Source organism: Hemitrygon akajei, chromosome 14 (assembly GCF_048418815.1).
Source record: "Hemitrygon akajei chromosome 14, sHemAka1.3, whole genome shotgun sequence".
In the NCBI taxonomy this organism is placed as follows: Eukaryota; Metazoa; Chordata; class Chondrichthyes; order Myliobatiformes; family Dasyatidae; genus Hemitrygon; species Hemitrygon akajei.
Window position 1 is genome coordinate 82689976 of NC_133137.1, and position 25123 is coordinate 82715098.

Consider the following 25123-nt stretch of genomic DNA (forward strand, 5'->3'; position numbering starts at 1 on the left):
AAGTAAAAGCAGAGACTAAAGACAGCATACCAGTGGTGAGCACCAAGAAGGTATGGCCAAGGGAGGTGGAGAAGCACTTACAGGACTGCTTTGAGTGAGTGTGTGCCTTTGAGAACATACCAGACATACCCAAACCAAAAGCCAGAGATGACTCAGAAAGTTCGTAGTCTGCTGAGGGCTAGATCTGTAGCATTTAAGACTGGTGATCCAGTACTATAAAAAAGTCCAGGTATAACCTGTGGAAGGCTAGTTTAAGAGCTAAAAGCAATTCTGATTGAAGTTGGAGATGGAATTAGATACATGTCAGCTCTGGCAGGGTTTACAGGCCATTATTTCCTACAAAGCAAAACCTAACACCATGAGTGGGTGTGATGCTTCATTCCCAGATGAGCTCAACACCTTTTATACACACTTTGAAAAGGAGAAGAAATCTACACCTGGGCAAATCCTTATAGCATCTGGTGACCCTGTGATCTCTGTCTCAAGGTAAAAGTAAGGACATCTTTCAAGTGGGTGAACCTGAATCAGGCCTGGATGGTGCAGCTGGCTGGGCTCTAAAAACCCATGCCAAGCAACTGATGACAGTGTTCAAGAACATCTTCAATCTCTCACCGCTGCTGTCAGAGGTTCCCACCTGCTTTACAGAGGGCAACAATCATGCCAGTGCCCAAGAAGAACAATGTGAGCTACCTCAATGACTATCACCCAGTGGCACTCACATCTACTGTGACGAAGTGCTTTGAGATGTTGGTCATGGCCAGAATCAACTCCTGTCTAAACAAAGACCTGAATGGACTGCAATTTGCCTATCACCACAACAGGTTTTAAAGTGGATAAAAATTCACTGATACCCCACTTGTCAGGCTGCTATTATTGATTACAACTCAGCGTTCACATAGTCATACTCTCAGTTCTGATCAACAAGCTCCAAACACTGGGGCTGTGCAAATGGATCCTTGACTTCCTCACTGGGAGATCACAGTCATTGTAGATCAGAAATAACATCTCCTCTTCGCTGACAATCAACACTGTCGCACCTCAAGGATGTGTGCTTAGCCCACTGCCCTACTCTCTCTACACCCACGATGGCACAGTTCAAACGCCATCTATAAATTTGCCAATAACAAACTACTGTTGGCAGAATTTCAGGTGGTGAGGAGAAGACGTACAGGAGGGAGATAGATCATCTGGATGAACAACAATAGCCTTGCACTGAGCGTCATTAACACAAAGTAATCGATTGTGGACTTCTGGGATGGGAAGCTAAGGGGACACACACCAGTCCTCATTGAGGGATCATCACTGGAAAGGTGAACAGTTTCAAGTTCCACATCGCTGAAGATCTACCTTGAGTCCAACATATCGATGCAATTATAAAGACAGAATGGATCGTGGCTATATTTCATTAGGAGTTTGAGGAGACTTGGTACGTCACCAAAGACTCTCGCAAACTTCTACAGCTAAACCATGGTTAGCATTCTCACAGATAGCAGTCTGATAAGGGGGGACCACCATACGGGACCGGAAAAAGCTTCAGCAAGTTGAAAACTCAGCCAGCTCTATCATGGGCACTAGCCTCCCCAGCATCCAGGATACCTTCAAAAGGCGATGCCTCGAAAAGGCAGCATCCATCATTAAGGATCCCCATCACCCGGGACATGCCCTCTTCTCATTGCTCCCATCAAGGAGGAAGTACAGGAGCTTGAAGACACACACTTAACATTTTAGGAACAGCTTCTTCCCCTCCACCATCAGGTTTCTGAATGGATAATGAACCCATGAATACAGACTCACTATTTTTTATCTCTCTTTTTGCACTACTTACTGAATTTAATGTATTTATACTGTGCATATATATATATATATATATATATATATTTCTTATTGTAATTTATAGTTTTTAATATTATGCATTGTACTGCCTCAGCAAATCAACAAACTTTGCGACAAATGCCAGTGAAATTAAATCTGATTCTGATCTGTTGTTAAACCTGATGAGGGAATTATACATTCTTATCTTGATCTGCTGCTGAATAGCTTTTCAATTAATTAGAATTATATTCTAGGGCATTTTATTTGTGGTTCAAACATCCAAGTAAGAAAGATTTCATTTTAAGCATTTAATCTACTTTTGATGAGGGGTCCCAGCCCAAAATGTCAGCCGTTTGCTCTTTTCCATTGATGCTGCCTGGCCTGCTGAGTTCCTCCAGCATTTTGTGTGTGTTGCTCATCTATTTCTGTTTTAACTCTATTGCTTGTCTGTGACATCTTGTTCTTCCATTCAGCACTGATCATGAAATTATTTATAACTAATCAGTAAAATGTTTATTTAAAGTGATCTAATCAGTTTATATGATAATAAGACATAATGTTTTCCTCTAGGGACCTCAACATGCTCTCCGATTCAGAGAAGTTCCAGCAGCTGGACTTGAAGGACCGAACAAAGGCAGGTAGGACAAATGTGAACATCAGTCTTCAACTACACATGGGCAGATTCCAGAGAACAGGGAGGAGACCTGTAATAATCCCAATCAGAAGGGATCAAGTTTTTAAAAAAAACACACGGGAAAGAGGCAAACTAATTGCGGGATTTGATGTCCTGAACCCAAGGGATTTAAAGAGCGTGGTTGTGTGGAGATTGCGGGCCATTGGTTGAACTTTCTCAAAACTTGCTAAGTTCTGGGAGGGCACAAAAACAGCCAAAGTGGCTCTTTGTCCAGAAGGCAGCAAACTATATGATGGTTAGTATAATATCTATAGAAACACAAAATGGACGCATCTGTCCCTCTGGTTTCCCTCTCCCACTGATCCCATCTGTTCATCCCCACCTCCTTTATTTGGTTTCATGCTTCCCCATCCTTTCCGATCAGATTCCAGGATCTTTGGCCCTTTCCCATTCTCTTCCAGCTATCACCACACCCCAGCCTCTGTTGTTATTTCCATACTCCCCTTCCCCATGTCTCCTATCACCTGCCAGCTCTTGCTCCATCCCTTTACACCAGCTATCTTTCCTCTCTTTCCAGTCCTCAACCCAAAACACTAGTTCCACATTTCCCTCCAGGGATGCTACCTGACCCTCTAAATTCCTCCAGCATTTTGTGAGCTGCTCCTGTTTGGCAACATGCGAGTCAATAAACAAAGATGAAACAACTAAGCATTTAGAATTTGTTTTGATTAAACCTAGTCAACATAGTTTTAGGAAAGGCAAATGTGCTTAGCTTTATACTAATGACTGTGAGGCTAAGCACAGCTCCAATGTGATATTTAAGTTTGCTGACAGCACCACTGCTGTTGGCCAGATCGAAGGTGGTGATGACTCAGTGTAGAGCAGGGCGATTGAAAATCTGGCTGATGCCACAACAGCCTCTCACTCAATGTCAGCAAGACCAGGGAGATGATTATTGATCTCAGAAGGAGGAAACCAGAGGTCCATGAGCCAGTCCTAAGCAGGAGATTAGAGGTGGAGAGGGTTGGCAACTTTGACTTCCTCAGTGTTATCATTTCAGACGATCTATCCTGGGCCCAGTAATGTACAACTATGAAGAAAGCATGGTCTCTGCTTCCTCGGAAGTTTACAAAGATTCAGCATGACATCTAAAACTTTGACAAACTTCTATAGATGTGTGGTGGAGAGTATATTGACTGGTTGCATCATAGCCTGCTATAGAAACACAATGCCCTTGAACATAAAATCCTACAAAGTGGTGGATATGACCCAGTCCATCACGGGTAAATCCCTCCCCAGCATTGAGCACATCTACATGGAGCACGGTCACAGGAATGCAATCAAGGACCCCACCTCCCAGGCTATGCTCGCTTCTCACTGCTGTCATCAGGAAGAAGGTACAGGAGCCTCAGGACTCACACCACTATGTTCAGGGACGGTTATTACCCCTCAACCATCAGGTTCTTGCACCAGAGTGGATAACTTCACTTAGCCCATCACTGAAGTGTTCCTACAACCTATGGACTCACTTTCAAGGACTCTACATCACATGTTCTCGATAGTTATTGCTTACTTGTCTATTATTACTTTTTCTCTTTTGTATTTACACAGTTTGTTGTCCTGTGCACATTGGTTGTTTGTCCGCCCTGTTGGACACGGTCTTTCTATGATACTGTTCTGTTTCTTGGATTTACTGAGTATGCCGCAATAAAGTGAATCTCAGGGTTGTATATGGTGACATACATGTTCTTTGTTAATAAACTTACCCTGAACTTTGAAACTGGTTTGACAAATTTGCTTGAACTTTTGAGGATTTAATGGGAAGATTTGACAGAGGGGAGCCTGTAGGTGGAGTATTTAGATTTCCACAACACATTTGACAAGGTGCCAAATGGTACATCAGTTTGAAGAAGTGTGTTAGAATGGATTTGAGCCTGGCCGTCACCTAGAAAACAAAGGGTTCGATATGCGGGCAGCCTAGGGATCCATTCCTGACCCTCACTTGTTTATTGGTCACATTAATGACATGGAGGAGGAAGTAACATGAAGACTCGCCAGGATTGACAATGATATGGAAATAGAGAGCACCAACCAGGAACGTAGCAGGCTAATTGCTGGATGAGAGTGTTGTGGCGCTAGGCATTTTGAATTTGTGTTCCTTGGATGGACTGGAGCTAGAGGTCATGGGTTAAGGGTGGAAGGTGAAATGTTTAAGGGGAACATGAGGAAGATCTTCTTCACTCAGAGGGTGGAGAGAAGGTGAAACGGACTGCCAGCAGAAGTGATGAATGCAGGTTCATTTAAGAGAAATTTGAATAAGTACATGGATGGGAGGGTAGTGAGGGCTATGGTCCAGGTGCAGGCTGATGGGACCAGGCAGAATAATAGTTTACTACAGACTAGATGGGTGAAAGGGCCTGTTTCAGTGCTGTAGTGCTCTATGACTTTATGCACTCCTTGATGATCTGGTAGCAAAAAGGCCTAGAGAAAAGAGTGCTAAGTGGGAGAATTTTACATAAAAATGAGAAGTAATTAAGTCAATCTAATACCAAAGATCTTAAATCTGAATGGAACAACTATGGCATGAGCCCATCAAACATGTAAGTTCCATATACCCACTAACCTCTGCGTGAAAAACGTTGCCCTTTGGATACCTTTCAAAACTTTACCCTTTTACATTAAAGTTATGCTGTCCAGTTTTAGACTCATCCATCCCTGGAAAAGATGATGGCCACCCACCTTATCTGCGCCCCTCATGATTTCATAAAAGTCTGTCAGATCATCCCTCAGCTCGTCGGCTCTAATGAAAGAAGAAAGCCCTAGACCATTCAGCCACTCCTTACAACTCAAGTCCCCTAGTCTTGCTAACATTCTTGTGAATTTTTATGCCCCCTTTTCAGCTTAATGATATCCTCCTACTCAGCCACTCCTTACAACCCATGTGTTGATGGGTCATGTGAACAACCAACAAGCCACATTGGGCTTCTATGTAGTAAAAACAGGAAGACCAACATTGTGGGGCCATGATTGGCTGAGGCAACTACAATTTGATTGAGACCTATCCACAATTTGCATGCAGCATCCCCTGTAACAAAGCCAACTGAAAGTGAGTTAAGAAACGTGGTGAATGATGCCACAACTGTCTGTCTCACTGCTGTATACCATAAACCATGGCCAGCAGAGGACAAACAGGTGTTGGTGCCAAACTCTGTGCCTCTGGTTGGAAAGCATATCGGACCAAGGAAATACAGTGCTGCTCAGAGGGATCATGGAAGTTATTGGGTTTAAGCAGGAAGAGAGTTTAGGAAGCTTCAACAAAGTTGCACTTGGCTTTTGTCTGTGTAAAGAACTAGGATCTACTTTGCTTGCATTAAGGTTATTGTATGAACTTCAAGTGAGAGACAAAAAGCTGCTTGTAAAAGTGATGCCAAGACCAAAGCCCAGCTGGATGAATGGAAGGTCAAAAAGAAAGTCAACAGAGGATTTGTCAGATGATGTTGTGGTTGAGGAAACCAAGAGGAGAGATGAGATTGTAAAGGGAGAATTAGGGAGAACTAAGAGAAAACTCCATTGAGCTAAATGTACCTTTCCAAGGTTAAGATGCACAAACTAGAAGAAGAAAAACGGAGGAGAGGAAAGCTGCCCAAAGCTGTCAGAACGACTTCTCCCAGTCTCAGAATTAACTCACACATCCACCACGGACGAGGTCCAGAACCCGAGAATGCTTCACAACCACAAGTCTCACCTGCCAAGCAGAGCAATCCCTCTTGTCAGGAAAGACATTATCCCACAGAGTAAAAAATCCCCCACAGCAAATAAATCTTTAGGCCTGAACAGGGTAATTTAACACTTAGTATGCTATGGATATCTGTATATTCTCTACTGAGTTGAAGTTTATAGCAGGCATTGAGGAGTGTTGTGTATTTAATACTTAAGTCATATTTGACTATAGTTTGATTAAGAATTCTTGTTCATTTAAATAATTCATTACAATTTATATGTATTACTACATGAATTGCATATGCCGTCATTCTGTCACGTGATACGTGCAGGCCTTATTTAAAGTAAACACAAAGTTAGACTCACATTTCAGACACCCATGTCTCCCTTTGAGTTATTGTAACGTTTTGAACTTATAAAACATAACAAGTGTGAGCGGTGCAAGTTCTCCTGAAGTCCATATCCATCTCCTTTGTCTTGTTGACATTGAGGAAGAGATTATTTGCCGGGCACCTGCATTGCTATTGCTTATTTTAACTTGTTCGACCTCAATGCACTGTGTAATGATCTGATCATTACAGTATGTATGAACTGTATGAAAGACAAGCTATTCACTGTATCTCACTATAGTTAACAATAATAAACCACTTCCAATTGCAATTACAATTCCAACAATAGATCTATAAACCTAGCCAAATGTGTTGTGTTGTACTTTGGAAGAGCAAATATACACTGTCAATGGCAAGATCCTTAACAGTGTTGATGTGCTGGGGTATCTTTTAAGTTAAAGTCCATAGCTCCCTAAAAGTGTTTGCATATGTTACGAGCAGTAAAGAAGGAGTGCGGCATATTAGCAACCCACACAAGATGCCGGAGGAACTCAGCAGGCCAGGCAGCATCTATGGAAAAGAGTTCAGCTGATGTTTCGGGCCAAGACCCTTTGGCATATCTGCCTTTATTTGTCAAGACAATGAGTTCAAGAAAGCTATGTTGCAGCTTTATAAGAGCCTGTTTAGGTCACATCTGGAGTTTTGCATTTGGCCTGGCTGCCACGCTACAGGAAGAATGTCGAGGCTTTGGAGATGGTGCAAAAGACATTTACCAGGTTGCTCCCTGAACTGGAGGGCACATGCAATAAGGAGCGATTGGATAAACTTGGATTGTTTTCTCTGGAGTGGCAGAAACTGAGGGGAGATCTGATAGAGGTTTATAAGATTTTGAGAGACATAGATAGAGTAGACAGTTGGCATCTTTTTCCAAGGTTGAAATGTCTACAATCAGAGGGCTTGCATTTAAGGTAAGATAAGTTCAAAAGTATTCCTCTGCCAAATTAATCTTCCCCATGGCTGAAGAAAAAGGATTTTGTGTGTGTAAGCTCTGCCTTCATGCAGAAAGAGCCTTGGATCTCATTATTCCAAGGGTCTCATGCATCAGCGTGCAGGCCTCTGAATAATTCCTGTTTAACACATCTTTCAGGATCAGAACGATTTTTGAAGGATCCTCTTAGCAAGAAAATAATTTGCTGAGAAATCAATTATTTTGCTACATCATCAGGTTAAAAGAAATCTTGACTACAGAATTATTTGCTTGGTAATAGACAGAGTTAAACAGAGTCATAGCATCAGTGTAATACAAACACAGAAATATGCCCTTCAGCCCAACGTATCTATGCCAACCATTATGCCTATCTCTACTAACCCCACTTGCCTGCGTTCTCTCTCTCTCTCCCTGCCCCCCCCCTCTCTCTCTCTCTCTCTCCCCCCCCCCCCCCATCTCTTTCTCTCTCACACATTCAAGAGTTGTGAGAAAATGTTGTAGCTCGATAAAACACTGGGTAGACTACACTTCGAATACAGCACTGTTTTCAGTTCTGGTTGCCACATTATAGGAAGAATGTAGAAACTTTAGAGAGGATGAAGATTTTCCAGGATGCGCCTTGAATTAGAGGGCAAGTCATGTGGATAGGATGGGCAAGCTAAGGCTTTTCCCTTGGAGTAAAGGAGGAAGAGAGGTAAAGGTCAATGAGATGATAAGAGACATAGATTGAGTGAGCAGTCAGAGACTTATTCCCTGGGCAGAAATAGCTAATACAAGGAGACATACTTTTAAGGTGATTGGAGGAAGTTATGGGGGGGATGTCAGAGCTAGGTTCTTTACGCAAAGAGTGGTGGGTGCATGGAACGCCCTCCAAGGGATGGTGGTGGGGACAGATACTGTACACTAGGGTCATGTAAGAAACTTTTAGTTAGGCACATGAATGATAGAAAACTGGAGTGCTTTATAGGAGGGAGGAGTTAGATCTTAGAGCAGGTTAAAAGGTCAGCAGGACATCATAGGCCGGGGGCCTGTACTGCACCGTAATGTTCTATGTGCAATTCAGCATTTTATATGTGTTGTTCACATATGCAAAGACTGTTTTGGTCCCTGTTAGGGATGGCGTTGCATCTTCTGCAGTTCATTTAAAAGTCCCATGATATGTGAATGGGGGTTGGTAGAGGACGGATGAAGAGTGAGAGACCTGCCAATGGAACAGTCCCTTGGGATTTTTGCGCTCAAGGCTGGTGAGTCAGAGAGCTGTGGAGGCTGAGTGACTGGTTGGTTCAAGAATGTGATTGGCGTTTCAGGATATTTTTATGGAATCAAGAAATATATGGATGCTTCCATAAAAGAATATTAGCATAGAAGGTAAACAAGGAGACAGAAGAAAATGCTGGAATCTGGAGCAGCAAACAAGAGGCTAGAGGAACTCAGTAGGTCAAGCACCATCTGTTGAGGGAAATGGACAGTCGATGTTTCAAGTTGAGACCTTTCATTTGTAGAGAATCTGAATCAGGTTTAATATCACTGGCATATGTTGAGAAATTTGTTGTTTTGTGTCAGCAGGATATTGCAATACATAATAATAACAACTATAAATTACAAAAAGAAGTGTATGTAAAAAATAGACTGAATAAGTAGTGCAAAAAGAGAGGGAAAATAATGAGGTAGTGTTCATGGGTTCAATGTCCATTCAGAAATCTGCTGGCAGAGGGGAAGAAACTGTTCCTGAAATGTTGAGTGTGTGATTTCAGGCTCCTGGATCGCCTCCTTAATGATAGTAATGAGAAGAGTGCATGCCCTGGGTGATGGAGGTCCTTAATGGCGAGTGCCACTGTTCAGAGGTGTCACCTTTTAAAGATGTTCCGATGTTGGGGAGGCTAGTGCCCATGATGGAACTGGCTGAGTTTACAACTTTCTGCAGCTTTTCCTAACCCTGTGCAATGGCCCCTCCAACCAGACGATGATGCAACCAATTAGACTGCTCTCCACAGTATATCTGTAGAAATTCCCAAGAGTCTTTGGTGCCATACCTAGTGTCCTCTAACGCCTAATGAAATATGGCTACAGTCACGCCTTCTTTGTAATTTCATCAATATGTTGGGCCCAGAATAGACTTTCAGAGATGTTAACACCCAGGAGCTTAAAACTGTTCATCTTTTCCAATGCTGATCTCTCAATGAGGACTGGTGTGTGTTCCCTCGACTTCTCCTTCTTGAAGTCCATAATCAATGCCTTGGTCTCACTCAGGCGAAGTGCAAGGTTGTTGTTGCGACACCACTCAAATAGCTGATCTATTCACTCTGTACATCTCCTCATCACAATCTGAAATTCTGCCAACAATAGTTGTGACATTGCCAAATTTATAAATAGCAATTGACCTATGCCTGGCCACACAGTTGTGGGAGTAGAGAGAGTAGAGCGCTAGACAAAGCAATCATCCTTGAGGTGAACGAGTGTTGATTGTCAATGAGGAGGAAATGTTATTATTTCTGATCTACACATGATCAGCTATGATGGTACAGTATGGAGAACAGGCAGTTCAAGTTCAGTTATCATTCAACCTTACATGAACCTCACCAAACAAAACAGCATTCCTCTGGGGCCAAGGTGCAAAACACACTATCAGTAGCACACAGCACAATACACATGTAGTTATGACAGCAGAAAAACATTAATTCACAAAAAAAAATTATATAGCCCAAGTCCATGAGTGGCAGAGCCCGTAGATTGATAGTGCATGGGATGTTGTCCTGGTCCAGCTTGTACTTTCACCAAGTGAACACTGGAGGGCAGCACCAAAGGGAGGGGCCAGCCCCAATGCAGTATGGATTCTAGCACTTCACCACGAGAGGCCTCTGCTCAATCCCACACCGCCTCAACATTTCCTCTCCAGGGCTGCTGCAACAGGTGACCCTGCAGTACAAGGGCCTAATCTGTACCACAACTGAGGCAATACAGATCCCTCCCACTGTTGGTCTCACCAATGGACCAGACTTGCGGTATTCTATGTTACTAATGTACAATAGAGTATTGCAATCACAAGAAAGGTATCCAAGCCTTGCACTGCTTGTAGGGCTGCACACCACCTCAACACAGGAACTGTATGCAGCACCTCGAGGTGACGACACAACATTTGTACATAATAAGTCCTGCTCCCTTGCTATCGAGCAGCTCACTGATGGGGTAGATGTTCTTAATATCCACAGTATCTTGCAATTATAAAACAGATATAAAGGACGAACAATTATACCTTTGTTTGGACCGAAGATGCCACTGAATCTGAGTGTGCAGCCATCTTCCCAGGAGTGGGCTAAGTTAGCAAATTTACATCTGTTTCTGTAACATGGTGATCAGTGATGTTCTTTAGTAGTCAGTGCCAAAACACAGGATTTTTTTGCTACATATTAAGGACTAAAAGAGAATAGGAATAAAATTTTAAAATTTGCAGCTGACATGAAGCTTGGAAGTGGGTAACAGTGTGAGGACATTCTCCAAACAGGACTTCAGCTTCCAATCACCTGTCAGTTTACGTTTCCATCCTATTCCTGCTATGAATTTGAATGTGAATTTATTTAAATCTTACATCCATCCCACAATGTGAGGGAGTAAAAATATTTGCGTTGTGACTCCGTCGCAATGTTCAGACATGTAAATTTATAAGTCTAACGGTTTTAGAAAGAGCTGTTCCGTAGCCGGTTGGTCCTGGTTTTAATGCTGCAGTACCATTTGCCAGACAGAAACAGCTGAAGCAGTTTATGGTTGGGGTGACTGGTGTCCCCGATGATCTTCCAGGCCTTCCTTCTGCACCTGCTGCAGTTAGTGTCCTCAATGGAGGGAAGTTCACATCCACAGATGCACTGGGCTGTCCGTGCCACTCCCTGCAGTGCCCAGCGATCAAGGTTGATGCAGTTCCCGTACCAGGCAGTGATACAGCCAGTCAGGATGCTCTCATTGGTGCCCCTGGCCTTGAGGATTTGATTTCCCTGTTGCAACACAGCCTGGAATAAGTTTAAGAGAGAGCAACCAAAATGCAGCATTGAGATCGAGTTTAAAGAATCCACATTTCCAGATTTATTATTTTTCCATTTTACACCAGGAAAGGAGAATAGAAACAGTGTTGTACTGCTCTGACTTACACCTCCTTCAGACTGATCTTTTGTCTCTTTACTTGTCCTGTACTACTTTCTATCACTCTGATCAATCGCTCCATTTGCCAATTAGTCTCTTTTCCGTCACACACCATACCACAACCTTTCTTGTATGTGTGGTCTATCATTGAGCCATTTCATAGATACTGCCTGACCTGCTGAGTGCATTGAATATTTTCTGTTTTACTCATAAGAATAGAGACATTATTGTCAGTGTTTACATAATATTGTTTAGGCCAGAAGTAGATTGTTGCAATTACAGTTACTGAATTTTCTGAAAAATACGAACATTCTAAAGGAGGTTTAGAGAAGATTTGCTAAATACATTCAGGGATAAGAAAACTCATATATAAAATTAGAAGCTGGGACTGATCTCCTCATAAGGGTAATTACCAGACCTGCTCACGATAGTGGGAATAGAAAACACTACCCATGCTGCAGGCTTCACTGGTCAGAAGTCCAATGAGATCCATAGGTGACATTAGACCGAGAGTGACTGTAATCTGGAAAAACCTAATCAGCATAAATCTCATTGTGTGTTTCAAAAATGAATTGTGTAAATTTTTGGTGATAAGAATTTGAAAGACTCCAGGGAAAGACTGATTATTGGGATTGGCTTTCAGGTTCTTCCATAGTGTTAAGTAGCTGTATTAAATGCTCCAGTGATTTTGAATTGTGAGCTCTGATGACACTGTGACTAGGAATTGCTACTCTACGTGCAGAGACCAGGAGAATACAGAGAGTAGTGGAGAGTTGGGACAACGGGCATGATCATTTGTTACATTAAGCATATCAGATGGCCATACTTAAATTGCTAGACACGGCCATGGCAGATCCTGCATTGTTCAAGTCAGTTGCATTTCTGTGTGCAATAATATTCACGCTGCTTATGTTTGATTGTTTGAGTCAGGGAAGCATTTTGGAATGTCCTGTCTCAATTAGAGGGCTGTAGGAACAAATGTCTTACGATTACAAATACTCTTTTTTTTTAAAACTTGTAGTTTGATCAATGTTTATTTCTTTTGTAAAGACGATGTGTTCATTTTATTCAGGAGAAAAGCAAAGGTCACCAGGAGTTGACCCGAAGCAGCTGGCAGCAGAACTACAGAAGGTGTCTCAGCAGGCACCTTGTGTAGTCAGTTCAGCCTCAGAGAAAGGAGCCCACAGCCATTCAGGAACCACGTCTGCTGCTTCGAGTGCTGCTCCGAGCCCTGGGCAACCCGCTTCCCCTTCAGTAAGCAAAAAGCGACACAGCAGCAAGGTGAGCGGTTCCAGTCCAACCAGACCAAATTCACCTGTCCAATAGGATCTGTTTTGCAATATTCTGCTACTGAAATCAGTAAAGTTTAATGTATAAATTAAATACCTCCTGGAAAAAATGATGGAAAAATTGAAAAATGCATGAAAGGAACATGCTTAAGTTTATAGGTAAGCTACTAAAGAAAAAAAACACAGGTGAGCCTGGAATTCTAGTGATAAGAAAACCTAAAACAGTAATATACATAAAGAGGCTTGTGAAACACACAGAAACAAACAATATGAAAAGATTGTTCCACATTTGCAAGTGCTGATCATCTCATTTTCTTTTATTAAGACATTGTTGCATTTAACTAATTAAGTGCAACTGGTGCAATAGTGAACTGGATCCTGGTGCAATGAATCAGAATTGATTAGAGAGCTTAAGGTCAAAGGACCCTTAGGAGAAAGAGATCATAATATGATTGAATTCACCCTGAAGTCTGAGAAGGAGAAGCTAATGTCAGATGTATCAGTATTACAGTGGAGTAAATGGAATTACAGAGGCGTGAGAGAGAAGATGGGCAGAATTGATTGGAAAAGAACACTGGCAGGGATGATGGCAGAGCAGCAATTGCTGGACTTACTGGAAACAACTTGAAAGGCACAGGATATATACTTAATAAAGAGGAAGAAATCTTCTAAAGGCAAGATGACACAACCATATAGCTAACAAGAGAAATCAAAGCCAACATAAAATCCAAAGAGAGGGCATATACTAGAGCACAATTTAGTGGGAAGTTAGAGGAATGGGAAGCTTTTAAAAACCAAGAGAAGGCAACTAAAAAAGTCATTAAGAAGTTAAAGATGGAATACAAAAGTAAGCTAGACAATAGTATTAAAGAAGATAGCAAAAGTTTCTTCAGATACATAAAGTGTAAAAAGAGAGGGGAGAGTGGATATCAGACCATTAGAAAACATTGCTGGAGAGGTAGTAATGGGGGCAAGGAAATGCTGGATGAACTGAATAAGTATTTTGCATCAGTCTTCACTGTGGAAGAAGCTGGTGGAAATTCCAGGTATCAGAGGTCATGAAGTGTGTGAAGTTACCATAACTAGAGAGAAGGTTCTTGGGAACCTGAAAGGTCTAAAGGTAGATAAATCAACTGGACCATATGGCCTACACCCCAGAGTTCTGAAAGAGGTAGCTGAAGAGATTGTGGATGCATTAGTAATGATCTTTCAAGAATCACTAGATTCTGGAAGGGTTCTGGAAGAAAGGAAAATTACAAATATTACTCCATTCTTCAAGAAGGGAAAGAGGCAGAAAAAAAGAAACTCTAGACCAGTTAGTCTGACCTCAGTGGTTGGGAAAGTGTTGGAGTCGAATATTAAGGTTGAAGTCTCAGGGTACTTGGAGGCACAAAGCAAAATAATCAGTAGTCAGCATGGTTTCCTCAAGGGAAAGTCTTGCCTAAAAATCTGTTGGAATTCTTTGAAGAAATAACAAGCAGGATAGACAAAGGAGAATCGGTTAATGTTGTGTTCTTGATTTTCAGAAGGCCTTTGACAAGCTGCCACACATGAGGCTGCTTAACAGGCTGGTATTACAGGAAATTTTCTAGCTTGGATAAAGAAGTAATTGATTGGCAGGAGGCAAAGTGTGGGAGTAAAGGGAGTTTTTTTTTTTGGTTGGCTGCCGATGACTTGTGGTGTTCCACAGGGGTCCGGGTTGGGATCGAGTCTTTTTATGTTGTATGTCAATGATTTGGATGATGGATTTGATGGCTTTGTTGCAAAGTGTCAGATGGAATACAGTGTCGGGAAGTGTATGATCATGCACTTTGGTAGAAGAAATGAAAGGCTGACTATTTTCTAAATGGAGAGAAAATACAAAAGAACTGATATGCAAAGGGGCTTGGGAGTCCTTGTGCAGGATTCCCTAAAGTTAATTTGCAGGTTGAGTCTGTGGTGAGGAAGAGAAGGGCAATGTTAGCATTTATTTCAAGAGGACTGGAATATAAAAGCAAAGATGTAATGTTGAGACTTTTCAAAGCATTGGTGAAGCCTCACTTGGAGTATTGCGAGCAGTTTTGGGCTTCTTATCCTGATCTTCGCGAGCAAAAAAATCAGCTATCATATCACATCTAGAAAGGATGTGCTGAAACTGGAAGAGGTTCAAAGGAGGTTCACAAAAATGATTCCATGATTGAGGGGTTTGTCAGATGAAGAGTGTTTGATGGCTCTGGGCCTGTACTCATTAGAAATCAGAAGAATGAGGGGTGACCTCATTGAAACCTATTAATGGTGAAAGGCCTTGGTGGAGTGGATGTTTCCTATGGTGCAAGACTGATGGACCAGAGGTCACAACCTCACAGTAGAGGGGTGTCCTTTCAGAATGGAGATGAGGAGGAATTTCTTTAGCAAGAGAGTAGTGAATCTGTGGAATTCTTTGCCACAGGCAGCTGTGGTGGCCAAGTCTTTATGTATATTTAAGGCAGAGGTTGATAGATTTTTGATTGGTCAAGGTATGAAGGGATACAGGCAGAAGGCAGGGGCTGAGAGGAGAGTTGGATTAGCCATGATGAAATGGCAGAGAATACTCAATGGGCCAAGTAGTCTAATTCTGCCCCTATATCTTATGTACCTTCATCCATGTGTTTACCAGGATGTTGCCTGGATTAGAGAGTAGTAGCTATAAAGAGAGACTGGACTTTCTTGCTGTTACTGCAGTAACCCAGGTCAAATAGCAAGTCACAGCATTATTAGCTGCCTTTAGATTCATTGAGCAATACAGCATGGAAAAAGGCCCTTTGGTCCTATTCATCTATGCCAACCAAAATGCCATTAAAGCTAGTCCCATTTACACATGTTTGGCCTATATACCTCCCAAAACCTTTTCTTTCCATACACCTGGCCCTGGTGAGAAAAATATTCTTGAGGTAAGCCCTATCCTAGAAGATATCACTAAGGTTTACAACCTGGGAAGAATTCCATAATTCTATTTCAATAACATGCAAGAAGGCACAATTTCCTTTCAAATATTATTATATATAGACCTACCATATTCTAACCCATCAGAGTCAGGAAGTTAGGGGTTATCGTTTAATAACTGATGTTAAAGTTATTTAGATAACATTGCAAGTAATATGCTTCAGTAATTAGATTCTGCGGTAGTTTTCTCCCCTTCTGAAATTCTTGACCACTGGTGCTGACCAATGCCAGCCATTCTCCATTTCCTCTCCCTGGTCACCTTTGTAGTTGTGTGAACTTTGATGGTGCGTTTTGGCAGTGCATTCGACAGTCAGAAATGGGGACATCACAGTGGATGCTGTTTCACTTAACATCCATTATCCTTAGCAGAAATCTTGAGTTCGTGCTCAACTGTGGCCAGTTATTCTGCCAGAGCCCAAGATATTCTCATTAAATGTGGTCCTCAGTATTATCAATATTTCTGTGACTTGTTATTGGATAATTAAGGAAACAAGCAGACAGAAAAATCAGTGCTTTCCTAAGGCCTGAAATTTCTAATGGTGTTCAATAATAAGTTTTTAATTTATTGGCTTGCATTTATTCTGAACTGATGAGATTGAAATCTTTCTTCAAGGGTAAGCATAAACTACTCCACAGCCATCCACAAAAGCTGAATCGAGAACTCCATTGCATTAGCATTCTTATTGAAAGATGCTTGGCTTGGTCAGACAAAATATCGGTGCGGAAAATGTTTTCCTAAAGTTGGAGCTAGGGTGTTGTGATATCACAATAAATTTAGCCACACTGTATAGGCCTTAAAGGGTTTGCTAATCATACAATGATGAAGTGGTCTTTACTTTGTGGAATTTTTCATGCTCATGTTTCACTGTTATCTAGCCAAATACGTATTTATACAGACGTATCATTCCAGAATATATGTTGCTATGGTAACATAGCAGTTAGCACAATGCTATTACAGCTCAGGGCGTTCCAGAGTTCAGAGTTCAGTTCCAGCACCATCTGTAAGGAAATTGGACATTCTCCCCGTGATCACGTGTGTTTCATCCGGGTAATCCGGTTTCCTCCCACAGTCCAATGACAAGCCGGTTAGTAGGTTAATAGGTCATTGTAAATTCTCCTGTGATTAGGCTAGGTGGGTCACTGGGTGGTGCAGCTTGTTAGGCAGAAGGACCTGTTCTGCACTACTTCTCTTAATAAATCTTGTGGGAAAGTTATTGGAAGGTATTCTAAAGGATTAGGTGGGAATACAACCAGAGGTCATGGGTGAAGGGTGATAGGTGAGAAGTTTAAAGGGAAATGAGGGGAAAGAGAATCGTGAGAGTGTGAAACGAACTGCCAGCACCAGTGGGGCATGCGAGCTGGATTTGGACACTTAAGAAGTTTGGATAGGTACATGGATAGCAGAGATATGGAGGGCTACAGTCCCGGTGCAGATCGATGGGAGTGGACAGTTTAAATGGTTTCAGCATGGACTAGATGGGCTGAAGGGCCTGTTTCTGCACTGCACCTCTCTATGACTCTAATAAGTAATTTTTTTGGTAGTTCTGGGTTACTACTTAGCAGAATCTAGAAAGCATTTAGGATACTGAGAATACTTAGTGACGGAAATTCAAGTGAAAAGAGTGAGAGAAGTCATAAAGGGAAATTCAGCAGTGATCACTCTGCTCTTGTAGAGATTTGGATATGGACTGGATGGATGCTTTCTACTTTGTTTGCTGTATTCTTACTTCACTTCCATTCTCGCTTCATTGCCACACAATACTCCAAAGAAAATAGAAGCAAAGCGTAAACATAACAAAATGAGATGAACAGAATTGTTGCAGGGCCAAGCAACTTAGAAAAGACAAGCATATATTCAATAATAATCATTGCTTTTCATTTATGTTTTCATTCCTATAAACAAATAGATAATTTAATTCAATGTTGCATAAAATAACAGGTTAAAAGTAACAACCACAGAAAATGTTTATTCGTTAAATGTTTTTCATTATTTTGCAGCCTCCAGAAACAGCAAGCAAGTCACATCCAATTACTGGAGAAATTCAGGTAAAATACTGCCAGCATTTTATGTTATATTGATGGTTTATTTTTCCAACATTCTGTATTACTGAGTGTGATTGCAAATTTGGGATTTCATGTAATCACGGAATCATTAAGGCAGAAGGGAAATGCTTTAGCTCATCATTAATGCACTGGCTTCTCAAAGAGCAGTCTCCACAACACCCTTCCGCACACTCCTGCAGGCGAATGCCCTTACAGTCCCTCTCCAATTCCCCTTAAAAAACCTTGATTGACTGTGTATCCTGAGAATGGCTTCCAGGTCATCCCCTCCCTGCATAAAAATAATCACTTCTTCTCACAACTCCCTGGTACCCTTTATCCATAACGTCAATTGAGAAAATCAAAAAACTGCACATGCTGAAAATCTGAAATAAAAACAGAAGATGATGGAAATTCCCACTGACTATAATACAATCCCATCAAAGTTAAAATCCCCTTCTTATTTCTAATTTCTGCCCATATATCTGGCTGGACGATTCCCCCAGAATATCCTCCCAAACTAATGCTGTGATGTTCTCACCAATCAAAAACATGACTACCCCTCCTCTTTTACCTTCAGCTCTGTTATGCCTGTAGCATCTGCAGCCTGGATTATTGTGATGCCAGTCTGCCCAACCCTGCCCAGGTTTCTGTTATGGCGATAATATTTCAAGACCATTCCATGCCTTCAGTTCCTCTGACTTACCTTGTTAAGCTTTTTCCATCAAAATGAATGCATCTTTGTCTATCGTACCTATGCTCAAGTAAGAATAATCTAACTATCTAATCCCCCCTTATAGCTACAGCCCTCCATTCCAGGCAACACTCTAGTGAATCTATTCCACACCCTACCTATCATTTATCAAGATCAAACAGCATCTGCCCTCTCTCAGCCCATCTCACCAATGCATCAATATCATACCTAAGGCTAGGCCTACCCTCCACACTGTCAGCAACTATGTCAATCACAAAATAGCACTCTAGCACATTTTGCTTCCTCATGCTAAGTCAATTTTACGTCAGACTTGGCAAATTGTTCTGGATCCCATGATCTCTAACCTTTTGGGCCAGTCTTTCATGTGGGAGCTTCCCAAAGGCCTTACTGAAGTCCATATAAATCACACATTTTTCACTGCCCTCATCTATATACTTCGTCACCTCCTCAAAAATATTAATCAGATCGGTCAGATAGATCTGCCATTGACTAGGTTGTGATGGCTCTCTCTCTCTCTATACACCAGCTCTACTAATGTCCCGGACAGAATTTAACCACACTATTAAATTGAATTGACTTTATTACTTACATCCTTCATATACATGAGGAGTAAAAATCTTTACATTATGTCTCTGTCTAAATGTACAATGTGCAATTTATAGTAATTTTTATAATAAACAGTATGTACAACAGGACAGTCAATATAACATAGAAATACAGTTGTGTCAGCATGAATTAATCAGTCTGATGGCCTGGTGGAAGATGGGAAACAGTACCGCAGCATAAAAGTCAGACCAACAGGTAGCAGCTGGAACAATTTGTGGTTGGGGTGACTAGGGTCCCCAATGGTCCTTTGGGCCCTTTTTACACACTTGTTTTTGTAAATGTCCTGAATTGTGGGAAGGTCGCAACTACAGATGTGCTGGGCTGTCCGCAATACTCTCTGCAGAGTCCTGCAATTGAGGGAAGTATAGTTCCCATACCAGGCAATGATGCAGCCAGTCAGGATGCTTTCAATTGTACTCCTGTAGAAAGTTCTTGGGATTTGGTGTTCCATACCAAACTTCATCAACCATCTGAGGTGAAAGCTCACTGTTGTGATCTCTTAACCAGACAGTCGGTATGTACAGACCATATGAGATCCTCGGTGATGTGTACGCCGAGGAACTTAAATGAACTATCTCACACTACCACCGATATTCTCATCCAAGTCACTTACATGTACCTAACAAGGTCCCTGCACCAATCCCTGCCATACACTAAATACTGATTTCCAGTTATAATACACCCATCCACCATCTCTCTTTGCCCCCCCCATCATCAGGACGGTTTTGGATCCAGTTTGTCGCCATGCCTTGGATCCCTTGTGCCTTAATGGTTCCGTGATTTTGGGAAAAGGAATCCACAAATATTTCTGGATGACCATCAGTTAGAGGGGAGAGGTAGGCTGGATGAGAGATGAAGGTGAACTCTTGAGACATCAGACCCTTTCCACCATTTTCAGGATCATGATGATTTCCACCGGCCTGGCAAAGTGCACTCAAACAATACTCAAGAGGTTCAACAGCACACAGGAAGTTCAGCCCTACTTAATTAGAATCCCAATCACATTGGAATATTTCATCCACTTCACAAATACAATGTGCACTGTAGTTACTTATCTGGGAGAAGTCTAACAGCTCCTTTCAAACCTGTGACCTCTGCCACACCAAGGACAAGGGTAGCCGACACAGAGAAATACCATCAGCTTGAGGTTCACGTCCAATACTCACCTCATCTTCATCTACTATCTTCTCATTTCTGCTGAATTGAAATCCTACAACTGCACTCCTAACAACATTGGGGGAGTACTGCAGAGGTTCAGGAAGGCATTGCATCACAACCTTCTCAAGCTATTTAGGAATGGGCAACAAATCTTGGCCTTATCAGTAGCATTCATGTTCCAGAAAATGGATCAAAAAGCATTCTTCAAATGATAGATCTCAAAATCTATGTGGCCAAGCTGGGATGTCACATAGTCAAGAAAATTTACAAAGAGACTTATAGTTTTCATATTCATTTTTAATCATAGAGCTTTATTGTGTATTTTATTCTCTATGCAAGTTGCAATATATTCAGTGTAAATTACATTGCCAATAAAGTTTCCATCCTCGATGTACTTCATGTCTTCATTGAACTTAAATAGAATCTCAAAGCATAGGGGAGAACTTGGTTCTCACCAGAAATAGGAATTGCTTAGGAGAGTAATTTATGATAACAAGTTTGTTTCAAGATCCAATTCCTTAAGAGTCATAGAGACATTGAGCACTGCGGAACAAAAGTAGGCCATTTGGCCCATCTAAACTGTGCAAACTGTTATTCTGCCTATTCCCATCGACCCACACCTGGACTATAGTCCTTCATACCCTCTCATCCATGTCCCTATCCAAATTTCTCTTGAATGTTGAAACTGAACCCACATCCATCACTTCTTTTGGCAGCTCAATCCACACCCTCACCACCCTCTAAATGATGAAGTTCCCCCTCAGGTCTAACTGAAATATTTCACCTTTCACTCTTAACCTATGACCTCTAGTTCTAGTCACCCAACCCAGTGAGAAAAGTCTGTCTGCATTAATACTACCTATACCTGTCATAATGTTATATACCATTATCAATTTGATGCATATCATATTTTTTACTGAGTTAAGTATTGTATGTAATTAGTTTTGCTACAACAAGTGTATGGGACATTGGAAAAAAAGTTGAATTTCCCCATGGGGATGAATAAAGTATCTATCTATCTATCTATTGTCCTATCCTCCAGTGAATAAAGTCTGGACCTATTCAACCTTTCTCTATAATTCAGGTCCTTAAGTCCTGGCAAAATACTTGTAAATGTTCTCTGTACTTTTTCACTCTGATTGATATTTTTCCCATAGGAAGGTGACCAGAAATGTTCACAAAGCTCCAGATTTAGACTCTCCAGTGTCTTCAACATAACATCCCAACCTCTGTACTCAGTACTTTGATTTATGAAGGCCAGCATGCCTAAAGCTCTCTCTGTGACCCCATCTGCCTGTGGTGCCACTTTCAAACAATCAGTGATTTGTATCCACAGATCCCTCTGAGCTACCGCACTCCTTCTCATCCGCCTCCTCTTCCATTCTGGTGGCACATTCTTTTGTCTATGGTGAATGATTTTATTTCTTTTTGGCAATAGCAGAAGGATTTTGATTGAAAGCACAAACAACAATGATTAAATCAGTATGAGATTGGTTCCTGTTATCCTACAATTAATACCACATTTGGAACTGTCACTAAATCGAATGTTACATGGTAGATACATACATATTGTCAACATAGTGTCACAAAATGCAGGACGTTAAAAATTCCCTCATCAATTATTCTACAATGCAGCTAAAGGATTGCTGAGATTAGCAATTTGGTCTGGCAATTGCAGAGTAATAGTCAGACTCTAAATAAATGTCTCACATTTCTCAACCAGGAAAAGAAATCAGAAAACATAAGCAAAAAATGGGAAATATATCCTGTAGCTACCTCTAACTTTCTGTCACTCGGATTCTCTACTTTCCTTTAGTTGCAAATGAACTATGACAAGCAAGTTGGAAATCTCATTGTTCATGTTTATGTTCTACAAGAACTGGAAGGTATATACTGTGAATACCTCTAACTTTCTGTCACTCGGATTCTCTACTTTCCTTTAGTTACAAATGAACTATGACAAGCAAGTTGGAAATCTCATTGTTCATGTTCTACAAGCCAGGGATCTTGCTCCGAGAGACAACAATGGTTATTCTGATCCATTTGTTAAGGTTTATCTTCTTCCAGGCAGAGGGTAAGGAAAGTAACTCTTGAATTGTAATGCCTTCATTTTCCTGATGTGCATGTGCTTTGGCCCAATAGAAACCAGAACAGTACAGCACAGGACAGATCCTTCAGCCCATCATATTGCAGTAAATTAATTAAACTAGTAATTAAATGCCTAACTAAACTAATCCCTTCTGCCTGCATAATATTCATATCTTTCCATTCTGTGCATATTCATGTGTCAATAAAAGAATACCTTATGTGCCTCTGTCATATCTACTACCACCCCAGCCAGCACGTTCCAGGGACCCAACACACTCTGGGTAAAACCATCTATACCTGTACGTTTCCTTTGAACTTAACCCCTCTTGTCTTAAATACTTGCCCTCTAGTATTTTGACCCTTGGAAAAAGATATCAGCTGTCTAGCTATGCCTCTCATAATTTTATAAATGGTGTTGTTTTGGTATTTTCTAGACTCAGTAATTTGTACGATATACAAAATATGGTAAATAATGGAAATTCAGCCTGTTCCATTGAACTTGTGTATTTCAATGGTAAAGTTCTGGTTAGAAATGGCTTTGAAATCCCTGTACCACTGGCCCCACAATCACCAGCTCTTTATGTATCCCAAACTAAGGCTGAGCCTAAGGGCTCTTATTGTGAGATTGTAGTCTTAAAATATTTTAAGGAGTTTGGACACAATGAATGCCGTGTTTTTCAATTTACCTGCAGACAACATTTTGATTGGGGATGAAGACAGTAACGTCAATTGACTATCAAAGTTATCTTCCACCTCAATCAGCATGAGCTAAATCATTCAGCAATATTATCAGCTTGATACCAATCTTTAAGCTCCACATTTAACTAAAAACACCTTGATGTGAATTCATAAATTTAGGATTTTATACAGGACGAATGATTTTAAAAATTCTAGATGTACACCAATAGCAAATACCGTGTTCAATATTATAAAAATGAAGTACATTATTTAATCAAAGAATCTCTAGTGTTCTTGTTAACATTTTGTACTTTCTATACTCATACATTAGATTATTTATGAATATGATGTCACAGACACCAATGAGAAGCAATTTGCATGTTAAAGCAGACACAGGCTTTTATTTGTAGCCTTAATGGTTCAGTGGTTAAAATCTTGTTAAATTCTTGTCTGACTTATCACAAATAAAGTTAATAAATGATTTCTCTTTCTCAGCTTACATAAATCATGAGCAGTATTGTGCTAGTACTCCAGTATCACGACCCAGGCAGGATGTTGGTGTGTTTACAACAAATTAACTTTAATAATAATAAGAATACTTGAAGAGTGCTTGGCTGAGTATTTGTGGCATGGATGGAGGCCATTCAGTCCACGGAGTCTGGGATGATCTGAGAGTTAACCAACATAGTGCCACCATCTGCCATTGGCACCATGCCTGCAGGTCAAAGATCAAGTACACAAGAATGCACTAGTTAAGTATGATGAGGAATTATTCAAGGCAACAAGTTCCATAAAACCTACTACCCTCAGGGTGAATGAAGTTCTCGTTAACTTCCCTCTGATCTCTGCACCAAATGTTTAAAAGATGTTCCCCTGGTTTTTGACATCTCTCAAGAGAAATACATCTCTGTCTTGTTGTAGCACTGCCTTACTTAGGTTAAATTCCATATGTTATTTCACACTTACCTAGTTTATTAACATTTTACCTCATACTTTTCTAAGTTAAATTCCTTTTGCCATGTTTTTCCTAACTGACTAGCCCACCAATTTTTGGATATTCTGCAGGTTTCTTTATCATATTCGCATCATTTGGGCTTATTTGCTTCCAATTAAAAAAAAAGTAAAAACATGGGAAAATCATTAAAGATAGTTTGGCAAAGCATAGAAAGAAATCAAATTAATCAAGCAAGGTCAACACAGATGTGTGAAATAGAAATCATGTTTGCCCAATTCATTAGAGTTCTTTGCAGTAGCTACAGTGGAGTATTATATGTCATGATGTAAGAGCTGCCTGTTTTACAGGAAACAGTTTAGGTATAATTAGATCTTCTAGTGGTGTAAGATATTAGAATTAGTGAACTTTTGGGATCTCAATGTTTTACCATTTATGTAAATGACTTGGATGTAGAAACTGAAGGTAAAGTTACTAAGTGTGTTGGTGGTACAAAAGCTGAGCTGAACGATGGCAAATCACAGTAAATGGCAGGGCCCCGGGGAGTGTTGTAGAATATGGTTTCCTGAAAGTGGACTCAAGGTAGACGGGGTGGAAAAGAAGGCTTGCAGCATGCTGGCCTTCACCAATCATGGCTGTGAGTATAAAAATTACTAAGTCATGGTATAGTTGTACAAGTTGCCACACTTGGAGAATTTTGTTCAGTTTTGGACAGCCTGCAAAGGGAAAATGCTGTTAAAGTGAAAAAATTTTGAAACAATTTACAAGTACGTTGTCTAGACATAGGGGACAGTTACAGGGGAAGTTTGGAAAGGCTAGGACTTTATTTCTTAGCGTGAAAAATTTTAAATAAAGAGAAGCAGAGTAAGTTTTGAGGAGAATGTATGATGACTATATTGTTTTGCAAAAAAAGTATATGCAGATGCAGCAGTAATTAGGAAAGCCAGCAATGTTAGCAACATTGAAAACAAAAGTGAGTTGCTATTGTTCAATTTAAACAGAACATTTATCTGATCTCAGCT

The 25123-nt window shown here is 40.9% G+C and overlaps 1 protein-coding gene across 2 annotated transcripts in view; it reads left to right on the forward strand.

Moving 5' to 3' along the window:
- The window catches only part of pcloa (piccolo presynaptic cytomatrix protein a), a 437698-nt gene that overhangs the window by 213329 nt on the left and 199246 nt on the right, over positions 1–25123 (forward strand). For both annotated transcript variants that reach the window (XM_073066476.1, XM_073066477.1), the window contains 4 exons: positions 2383–2450; positions 12687–12895; positions 17863–17910; positions 22327–22457. In XM_073066476.1, coding sequence (XP_072922577.1) covers positions 2383–2450; positions 12687–12895; positions 17863–17910; positions 22327–22457 — 456 coding nt within the window. The remainder of the gene's footprint in view (positions 1–2382; positions 2451–12686; positions 12896–17862; positions 17911–22326; positions 22458–25123) is intronic.